At 41.8% G+C, this 11014-nt stretch overlaps 1 protein-coding gene across 1 annotated transcript; it reads right to left on the bottom strand.

Moving 5' to 3' along the window:
* Nucleotides 1-3068: 3068 nt before the first annotated feature.
* Nucleotides 3069-11014, bottom strand: MAP6D1 (MAP6 domain containing 1). The gene is made up of 3 exons (XM_048506481.1): nucleotides 10276-11014; nucleotides 8449-8566; nucleotides 3069-6269 (listed from the first exon to the last, which is right to left on the bottom strand). The coding sequence occupies exons 1-3, from the start codon at nucleotides 10857-10859 to the stop codon at nucleotides 6192-6194; spliced, it is 780 nt and encodes a 259-aa protein (XP_048362438.1). The 5' UTR covers nucleotides 10860-11014; the 3' UTR covers nucleotides 3069-6191.

The raw sequence follows: 11014 nt of genomic DNA, 5'->3' as shown, positions 1-11014 counted from the left end.
CCCCAGGCTGTTCGCATGAACGGCCCAGCTGGCTCTGCAGCCGGCGGCGCAGCCTTCACACGGGCTGCACCACTCCCAAACACCTCCTGCCTCCCGTCGCTTTGTGGAGGCCAGGGGACACGCCTCTGTGGCCAGAGCAACACCTTTGGGGTCAGAGGCCAGGAGGCATGTCCCTGACCTCCACAAAGGACCCCTGACTCCCTAAAGGAGGTCAAGGATAGGCATCTGAGTAGTGGAAAGCGTGGGAAGATCTCGCCCTTGGCTTCCACCTCGTTACCCGCTCTTCGCACTTTCGGCACTGGGTGGAAGCTGGTGTTTTCAAAAACACCGTTTTGGAGGGGGGGGGGTGCGGAGAGCGACGCCACATCAATATGATGGCGGGGCCTGTGCAAAGACTCCCCCCCAAAAATAGTGTTTTACCAGGCTGAAATCAGTGTGCCCATGCAGAAAAGGCCCAGGAGAGGAAAATCTAGTTTTACCAACCATCTTGAATATTCTTCAGCATTTCAGGGAAGAAAATAGGAACGCTCTGGAGTGTTTTTGTAACACTGCTATTCTGATTCAAGGGTCATTACCTTAGCTCCCCTCTCTGATGGAGAAACTTCCTTTCGGTTACATGTTGAATTCATAGATAACTTTGAGATCAACTCACATTTTTAAGGACATACTGATGAATCTCTATCCCCATACAAACAGTATCCTGAAAGCTATCTCTGATCTGTTCCCTTGTCCCTTGAATGGCATCACAGTCCTTACCAAGTAAATGCAACACAGCTGGGCAGAAAAAGTTGAGTGTCAGACTTGATGCTCATTCAGTATCGTTTGAATTGGTTGTCCATGCACATGAAGACGCAATACACGCTTAGTAGGGAACCCAGCCAGATGTGCTGGCATGCAAGCCAAGCAAGCTCGGAGATTCTATTGGACTGTGCTACAAGCTTCACCATGGAACACAGTACATTTGCCTTGCCTTGTTTGTTGTACTAGTTGTGGCCTTTCCTGAATAAACAAGATTTGGTCAAGGTTATCCATGCTCTGATCTCATCTAGATTAAGCTATTATATGTGTCACAACAGCTGTCTTCAAAGAATAGAATTTCAAATTACTGTACTAAGATGGCTGACAGTCGTTAACAACTGAGAACATATCTCTGCACTCTGGAAATAACTGTAATATTTATCCATAAATGTCTAGGCCTTATTCAAAACTTCTGCTTCCCTGGAATTCTAGCCTAGCTCTTTTTTCTGGTTTTGAAAACAACTTTTTCTACTATATTTTATAAGAACGGTCAATTCTGTCTTTCAAAGCAATGATCATACAAGTTATATCTAATTTGTAATTGTATGTTAATTCACTTAATACTAACAAGGCCTTCTCGGTTGTACATCCCAGCTCTGGAAAGCTGTTCATTTGCCTGGTATCCACTTTTTCTAGTTTTAGGTACAAGCCAAAATAATAATAATAATCCCTGTTCCTTCTCTTAGGTTAAATTATTATTGCATTGCTATTTTATCGACATACACTTTTATTTCTGATGTACTGTTTTCAACATCCCTGTTAGTCTCCTGGAAAACCTTGGAGTTGAAAAGAAGGCACAAAGCTTTTAAATAAAATATATGCCAAAAAATAGTTTGAATAACTTTAGAGTCTATAATGTGGACTTCAATAATAATTTTGTACTTCACTAAATTCACTACAATTGTTGAGCTCTCTGTATGATACTCCAGTATTGTTTCTGGTATTGTCTTCATACACTGCTACACCCCAGTTGTCAATATGTAGCCTTAAAAAGAAAATGATGCTCTACTTTTCCTTGACCTCTAGATTCTCTAAAATATCTACTGGTAGAAGGAGGTGAATTGTTAAATTGCTGTGTAACAGCAAGGCTTGGAGAATATGTTGCTATAGCAACCAACTGCCACCAGAAAAGAGCTGGGAAAAAACCCTCAATGAATCAAGAGAGGAATCTTAGAACTGATTTATACATTGAAAATAATAAGAACCAGGGCATAATGAGAGCTCTTTATATTTTATACATCTATTGAGTAGTTCTGATTATGGTATCTACTAGGACACAGTAAAAATACACGGCTGTGCAGTTATTACATAATAATCTGCATATAGAGGTAGGTTAACGCTTTTTCATATACTAAGGTGCTATCCAAGTATGAAGTGGCCTTTTACATTTTGAAAGGGTTTTTTTTAACCTGATTAAATGCTTATACATAGTTCTGATTTACTGTTGCAGGAAGTACTGCTCAGGTTGCATAATGTTACTCTTGTCTAATCCTACTTCTGTAAAAAATTGATGAAGAAGTGTTTCCTTTTATTAGTCCTAATTCTTCCCCCCAGCATTTTCAATGGATGCCCCTTGGTTCTAGTATTGTGAGAAAGAGAGAAAAAATTATCTCTGTCAATATTTTCTACCCCATGCATAATTTTATAGACTTCAATCATATCCCCCCTCAGACGTCTCCTCTCCAAACTAAAGAGTCCCAAATGCTGCAGCCTCCTCATAAGAAAGGTGCTCCAGTCCCTCAATCATCCTCGTTGCCCTTCTCTGCACTTTTTCTATCTCTTCAATATCCTTTTTGAGATGTGGCAACCAGAACTGAACACAGTACTCCAAGTGCGGTCGCACCACTGCTTTATATAAGGGCATGACAATCTTTGCAGTTTTATTATCAATTCCTTTCCTAATTATTCCCAGCATAGAGTTTGCCTTTTTCACAGCTGCCATGCATTGAGTTGACATTCCCATGGAACTATCAACTAAGACGCCCAAATCCCTTTCCTGGTCTGTGACTTGATAGCACTGATAGGTCCAGGCTAAGTTCAGAACCAGATGCAATCATCTCAAAAGCTGATCACATTTCAAGGGAAGGGGAGAAAGGAACTCTGCCAAAGCATCAATGGATGTGCAGTTTTCTATTAACTCACTTGTAGCCTATGTTTCTCACTGAGCGCTCTTGCAAAACTATTGGTTCCAGACATCAGAGCACATCTGTAAAAACTACAAATGCTATTACTCCTAAGTTCATTTTAGCACTCCAACAGTTTCTATTAGACTAGTGACAGAGAGACAACCTGTAGCCAAAATAATTTTATTAAAGTATTTTACTCCATAAAATACAAACTTTATGTATAACTGTGTAGCTTTCACCTTTTTTAAAAAACAAGTTAACTTAAACCAAATAAGAACTGTGGAAGGTAATTTGTTTAGTAAAATTCCAGACTGCATGTAACTGAACTAATTAAAAGTCATTTAAAGACATCAGAAATAGATCAATCAAGCAATACTAACCCGTTCGTTTACTCGGAAACATTCAACATGCAAATAAGAACGTTTTAATCAAGTTCCTGGGGAAAGAATAATTTCTTCCCCCACCCCAAAGGAAAATGGTCCCACTATGAAACGTGAAAGAAACAGTGTTGTCATTCACCCCATTAAAAAGAATATGGTGCCAAGAACAACATCCTAAGGGTGTAAAGACTCCAAAAGGAGACTGACCTCAACTCTCATGCTAACAGGAAAACTGCTTTTAAAACAGGAGACTTTGCAAAGTAGTGTATAAAACGGCATGAAGGTCTAGTGTTCAGTGAAAAATAATTCACAACAAATCCAGTTGAATATGCCTGAGCCTTTGGCAGAATCATAGCTCCAAGGGGGCCGAGGGGTGCGACACACCAGGCACATGCCCCTGTGGGGGTGTGGCTAGGGCATTCCGGGCAGGGGCGTTCCAGGGCAGGACAGGGGCATTCCAGGGCAGGACAGGAGAGGAGGATGCACCAGTGCACCGGGCGCTTTCCCCCCTTGCTACACCTCTGGCCTTTGGGCATATCTAAAGCAGCTCTTTGAATCTTGGCTCACGGATTCAATCATGTTTGGCACATCTAAAGCTCACTGAAAAGTATACAATATATGCACACATTTGGATATGCCCAATTTTTTTCAGTTATACCTAACAATTATAAGTTCTTGTTCAATGAATATCTCACTATTTAAGAATGAAAGATTGACAGTCCACTGTGAGCAATATGTTCTTTATTCTAAGGGGCCAGTGTAAGATTGGAGAGCTCCAGCTCAGAGCTCTCTGGGTCTCCAAGGCATACTCAGAGCTCTTGCCACCTATGGATTCACCCTGGTTCTACAGTCCTGTGAAACCTATGTACGAGCAGCAGAAGCCCCAAATGCATATCAGAGAGTCCATATGTGTACATTGGAGTCTCTGAAATCAGAGCAACCTGAATGAAAACAAATGATAAATTGGCAACTCATGTTTTGGAAACCCTTCATATAAAAATGTACAAACAATCTATGAGAAACTGAACTATCACTAAGAAATGGTTTCCCAAAGAGGCTAGGCAAAAGTTAACTGTGCTGACACTATACAAAAATCACTGATAAAATAACGTAACTTAAAATTATTTCTGTATGCAACATTCATTTCTCTAATATTGGCATTACTGATGTACGAGCAATAACCGTAAGAATTTCAAGGCAATAGCTTTTCTACCTTGCATACTCAAAGGACTAAATAAAATAGTAAGCATACCTTTTAAAATGAAAAAGCCATCACTCATCTTTATATACAGTATTTACATTCACATTAAATTGCACCGTCACAATTTAAGTTAGTCATTGCTTTATGGTGGTCTGTTGAAATTATCTGAATTAAAACAATGAGTGCTACCATTTCCCAATAAATGTTAGTGTTTTGTCAGGAATACTGCAGTTTCTTTTATGTTGCTCCTGTTGTGGGTTTTTTCCTCAAAATGTAATGACCCCACTCAGACACACAATCAATATTAAAAGCAGAACCTCTTTTTGTAGACTTGTTAGTGTTACATCAAACCTCCCAGAGTCATGTGAGTGTCAGTCATTTAAGTTAGGAAAGATTTATTGCCGCTGCAATCGAATTACTCTATATTGTGCTTTTAGTTGCATTTGTATGATTGGAATCCTCATTTTATTGAAATAGTTTAATGTAAGACTGTGCAGGGCTCAGTGATACAAAATATATGATCACCCCATCTCCCTTCCTCCATTTTATCCTCACAATAACTCTGTGAGTTAGGTTAGGCTGACAAAGTGTGACTGGCCCAATGTCACCCAATGAGCTTCCATGGCACAAGTGGAGATTTGAACCTGGGTCTTCCAGATACTAGTCCAGCACTCTTAACCTCTACACGATGCCAGCACTCCCCTTATTCAATTAGGAGGCTGTTAATTATGACAAGATACTTCTTTCTGGATGAAGCCAAGATTTTTCATATCCAAAATCACAACTAGGTCTTTCTTGCTAGGGGTATTCTGGTGTGGCAGAAATGTTTCAACAGCGGAGGCAGGGTGAGGGAATAGTTGTTAACATAAAGGGAATTTCTATCTAGCCTTCAAATACAAATGACTCAACAAGGGTTTTGGCCTTTGGCGGGTAATGATGCAGAACTGTATGGAGGCTAGGTGTACTGAGAATACTTTTCTCCAACAGAAAAAGAATCTGACATGAGCTACATCCCCTACCAAAGGACATTATAGATCGAGCTAAGTCAGGATAAAAGAGAAAGCACATAAAGTATCTAGCCCAGACCAGTCTTGGAAAGACAGGGGTTTGCTTCTACTTTTTCCAGATGTCCTCAAAACCCATTCAGCATTTGCAAGAAGAACAAACAATGATCTACAACAAATTGGTAAAGGGTCATGCTACTGACCTTGAGACACCATAGTTCCTGCAACAACAGGAGAGAATTTCTGAGATGGTTTCCCAGAGGTAAAAGAAAAAGTTCAAAAGCCATTCAGAGTCTTTAGTACTGACCCTTTCTCAATACAGTCATAAAATAATATGAGGTTTGGGTTTCACTATGAACCTTGACCCCACAAGTGCATTTAAACTGATGCACACTGTCTCAAATGTAATTGTTGCCACCCAGATTCAGTGCCTTAAACTCGATGTCAGGCTATCAATAATGAGCCTATTTCTATTTCTCCATGGTATATTATGCTGTCTCCAACTCAAGTGCTTATATGAGTTACATTTTCATAACAGATGCATACATTCTGATAATTACTGTAGACATTCTGAATTATTCTTCCTCTTATCTCAAAACCACTCATGAAAGTTGCATAGCTGTACATTTTTTACAACTTTAACATTCAAGCTGCCTGGACAAGGAACCTGTGAGATCCAGATTCATACATTGAGAATATGAGATGGAGCCTGGAAAACTGCAGAAGGGTTGGGAGAAAACTTAGCCTTCACTTCAGGTATCTAGAACAGAAAAAGGAAATCCACAGATCAATCCAATTTTTACGTATATAACTGTTGTAGACTCTAGTTACCTTTAAAATTAAGACCACAAAGTGATCCCCAGTATTCTAAGGGTCTCTTGCCACACAGAAGGTACTAATCAATGGGGTTCAAGCCTCCTAATCTGGGCTGGATTGTGCACAAAAAGTGCATAAAAGTGCACAGTGCAGTGCAATTCTAAGAAGAGTCACACCCACCTAAACCCACTGAAATCAATCAGCTTCCAAGGGTGTAACTTTGCTTAGGACTACACTGAAGTCTTGTGGTCTCTGTCCACATTGACATTTTGCAGCTAAGGCAATAACTTCAAAGGACACTGAATAATAGAGGCCTGAAGAAAACCTCTGTAGAGGCAATTATAAATTAATGTACATAAGCTCCAAATTATTTTTTCCCATCCAGCATGCTCACAGGATGGTCAAGAAGTAAGGTTTCAGGAGGTAAGATTTCAGTTTCAGCAAGTGTCTAGCAATCTTCTCCTGGGCATAACGTCTTCGAAAAGGATTTCATAATGGGGAACAACCTGCCCAAATTAATTTACCACCCTTTGTGTCTTTTTCTGCCAGATATCAGTCATTGCCTTAAAAGTGCTTGAAGGTTATTAGGAAAAGACTGATCTTAACCGTTGCCAGCATATCTGTGATTATGAAGATACAGAATTGTTTGCTATGCTGCTGCCTTTACTCAGACAATCAAATCAGATGGCTGTCTCCTGTTCTAGACAAAATTAGTTCTGCATCTGTTTGCCAAAATCACGTATCTTTTAAATTACAGCAAGATGAAAGTTACGAGATGCATAGCCCCATTTGCCTTTCCAGTAAGGAGAATTACAGCCAAGTTTATTAAGCCCTGAGGGCAACTAGCTAGCAGATTAACTGAATCCTCATGACTTATTTTATTTATATTATGACCATGATGGGAATTTTGTGTAAATATTATAATTGTGTAAATTTTGTGTAGATAAATATTGGATTTTTGTGCAATGATTTCTTTTTTTAAAGGTGCAGTCTTTGGCTTGTGCATGAATAAATTGGACTGGTTATGCACGAAAGTAATAAAACCAGTTAACCTTTAAGGAGCCAAATTCTGCCCCCAATTCAGCTCTAGTTGCATACAGCTAGAGGTCCCATGTGGGGATCTATATCCCTATCTGCATTTAAACAAACACGCACAAACAGCCCGCCAGCCTACCCAGCTTTGGCCTAGATAAAGATAATAATGCAGATATAAAGTACAACTGACTGGCAATCTATTTGCTACCACATGAACTAAGCTTGCTTGCTTTTGTGGAAGTCAAGTCTTTGTCCAGGAGAGGCTAGGAGTCCTGGTCCTAACAGCTGATTCAGTTCATCAGTCCTCTGGAGTTAGGATGAGGCAGAAAAAGGTAACTCACCACTGGTCAAAACACAGAGTGGAACTGGTTCACTCAGCATGGGAAATATTCCCTACAATGAAGATCTCAGTGGAAGAGATCTTCCACATGCTTCTGAGATTTGTCTACGTGCACAACAAAGAGCTCCAAAATCTCTTCTGAGATGAAATAACCAGAATGAAATACTACAGCAGCCAAGGGGCTCCTTGTGGGGAACAGTGATTCTCTTGGGGGAGGGATTAAGAATTGTGTTCTGTTTAGCAAAGAGCAATTGCTTATTGTTTTAATTGCCTGTTGATTGATCTCTGGTTGTTTGATTCTATTTAATTCTTGTCCTTCCATATCTGAATCCTTATATGGCTTATTCCAAGATGTATTTTTAAAATAATATTGTCACCTGCCTTGGATTGTTTCAAATAAAAATGTTAGCTAAAATAAATAGTCAAAAATAAATATAGGCTCATTCCGCACATGCAGAATAATGCACTTTCAAACTGCTTTCAGTGCTCTTTGAAGCTGTGCAGAATGGCAAAATCCACTTGCAAACAGTTGTGAAAGTGGTTTGAAAACACATTATTTTGCGTGTGCGGAAGGGGCCATAGAGTCTGTCTTGCAGTATCAGGGAGTCTGCCTTATTGCTCTAAAAACCCAATGTAAAGATTCTTGGAAATGAAAGACTCATTCATGGTGCACTGCTGTTTTCATGAGTTGAATCCTACTTACATTATTAAACTCTTACATCTGAAAGTTTTCACAAAATACATTTACCTTAAAGTCTGCCTTGTAGCTAGTTTCTCGCACAAAATGATCCTCTGGGATAATGAACCCTTGTTTTGTCTTTGAGGCCTTAGATCGTTTTACGCCAGTCCACGGGCGATACTCTTGCCTAAAACAAGTTTGCAGATCAAATTAACACAAAAATGTGGACAGTGACACTTTGAAGCAGAGGAGGCAATTGTATGCTTACACTGTTGGAAATGGTTGGTTTTATCTGCCTCTTTGCCATCCAAAAGACTAAGGAAGCATGGGATACAAGTAGCTATCAATACTCTGAAAGCAATGCAAACAGGGATATTGGTTCTACTATGAATCAGATATATGGGGCTGTATCTAACCAGATTATCATTTGATGAGAAAGAAAAGAGGGATCCCCTTTGACTGCCTAAACAGGACTTAAAAGGACTTAAAATGAACTGCATGGATTAAAGCCATGTGAGACAGGTGCTGCAGTAAACAGGAGAAACAGCAAGATTATGTTAAAAAGCTGGCTGAACCCAAACAATAGAACTCAGACTAAAATCACAACATTTGGCCATGTCCTGGGCACTGTAACAATCCTAAACACATTCCTTGTTGTCTGGAAAATGTCCTTTAGGGTACACATCCTTCTATCCTTGGTACCAAACAGAGACAAGACCATTGCTCTGTCAATAGAGCCCTTTGTGTTTATATGGCCCATGCCTCCCTGTTTTTCTTGGCTGGCATACAAACCCATGCTGTGCATAGAACAGAAAGAAAGAAAGAAAAAAGGTTGGTCAAGCCAGGACACTTTGTTAAATCCTCACTTAAAATCTCAGATCTGGATTGCTGGATGCCACAACGGTTGTTAGGGGGATGGCCTTGCAAGGGACCCCTAGAACTTCAAAAGGAGGCTGTGGCCAACAGGAGTAATATCCATGTATTAGGATCCCTCCCCAAAAAGGGGGGTTGGGGAAACAAACATCTGAAGAAACAGCAAGAAAGAAATGTTCTATCTGCTTTCTATACATAGTATAATATATTACATATATTATAATATATTAAATGCATTACTGATCTGTGCTCTTTTTACTAGGTCTAGTAAAAGGGTTGAACATTAAGTAATCTTTGGGAATTAATTCCCTGGAACATTCTCTTTTAATAAATAGCATTTTTAAAACATCAATAGCTGTGACATTTATTTTTTGGCATTATATTTGAGGTTTGCATGCTGGAGGAACTTACTGGGAGGAGATCAGTGGCAGCAGAAGGAACAAATAAGGAAACCTTCCAGGCCTACCAGGAAGCCGCAAGATGGCAATGCTTGATTTTTATGCCTAGCTTTGTGTTAAGATCCTCACCTCTAGTCTAGTCCCATAGATGTATGTGACAGGTAGTTGTTATCTGGTTTACTCCACCTAACGAACTCTTTTCCTCCATAGGAAACTCATTCTGTACCAAGAATTCCCCTACCCTCCACCAATACAGGGACAACAAAATATATACTGTGATGTGCACATTCTATTTTATTAGCATCCAACTGCAAGGATGCTGCATTTATCCCTTTTCTGGTATATGTACAGGTAATGCTGACTCCACCTGTAACAAACCAGGCAGGCTTCACACTTTTCTATACGAAAGTCCTTCCTGTACAGGAAAAGTCACACATGTGGAGTTATCTTTTTAGGAGTGATCTTTTCAGGCAATTAGGAGGAAGCAAATCCGGGCTACATGTTCAGAGTCATCACCTGTCCTTATTTTAATTTGCTACATCTCTCCCAACCAACCACCCTGATAAAACCCCATTCGGCGAGACCTGCACCCCTGGAAGAGGCAGCCATTCAGTTAAGGTCCTACCTGTAGGAGGTGGTCTTGGAGACACCTGGCGGCGAGGCGGAGGACCACATCTGCTCAAAGCCGCTGTACTTTCTGCCTACCTCAGCTGTCGGCAGCACGTACACGTGGGACCCTCCGTGGACCCCGGCGTGGGAAGTGGCGCCAGCGGGGGGTGTCCCGAGGGGTTCCTCCCTCCTGCTCTCCCCGAGGCACGGCAGGGTGTCCCGCTTTTGCAGCGGCCACGCTCGGAAATCCTGCCGGTACTGGGTCTCTGCCGCGAAGGGCTCGTTCCGGCGGCCGCCGCCTCTCCCTTTTTTCGACGGCCTCTTGACGCTCGCCAGGCTCTCCTGCAGCGACGGGGCGGACGCCGACGCGGGCAGGGCAGAGCCCGTGCGGGAACGGCCGTGGGGGCGGCCACCACCTGTTGGGACCCGCGGCGGCTGCTGCTGCGGGGCGGCCCCACCGCCCGCGTCCGCCCCCTCCTCTGCCGGCTCCTCTATGTCCGAGTAGTTGTGGATGGTGAGAGGTACCGCCAGATCCGACTTGTCCAGCTGGTTCCAGAAGCGCGCCAGGCAGCAGACGCGAGTGATGCAGGGCCAGGCCATGGCGGCGGCGGCGGCAACATGCGAGGAGGGATGGGGTGGCTGAAGGGATGGAGCAAGCAGAAGGGAGGGAGTCTGCAGCAAGAGAGGAGGGTTCCCCCAACCCTCCTGCGCGCAGTTACACTTCCAGCGCGCCCCGTCGCTTGTCAATAGCAGCA

This window comes from Sphaerodactylus townsendi, linkage group LG08 (genome assembly GCF_021028975.2).
Source record: "Sphaerodactylus townsendi isolate TG3544 linkage group LG08, MPM_Stown_v2.3, whole genome shotgun sequence".
Classification (NCBI taxonomy): domain Eukaryota; kingdom Metazoa; phylum Chordata; class Lepidosauria; order Squamata; family Sphaerodactylidae; genus Sphaerodactylus; species Sphaerodactylus townsendi.
This window is presented reverse-complemented; position numbering and strand designations above follow the sequence as displayed.

Coding starts and splice junctions, on each gene's coding strand:
- MAP6D1 (XM_048506481.1), bottom strand. CDS start 10,859: ATGGCCTGGCCCTGCATCACTCGCGTCTGCTGCCTGGCGCGCTTCTGG. Junction 8,567..10,275: donor TCCAAGACCACCTCCTACAG/GTAGGACCTTAA, acceptor AACTTGTTTTAG/GCAAGAGTATCGCCCGTGGA. Junction 6,270..8,448: donor GCTACAAGGCAGACTTTAAG/GTAAATGTATTT, acceptor TTTCTGTTCTAG/ATACCTGAAGTGAAGGCTAA.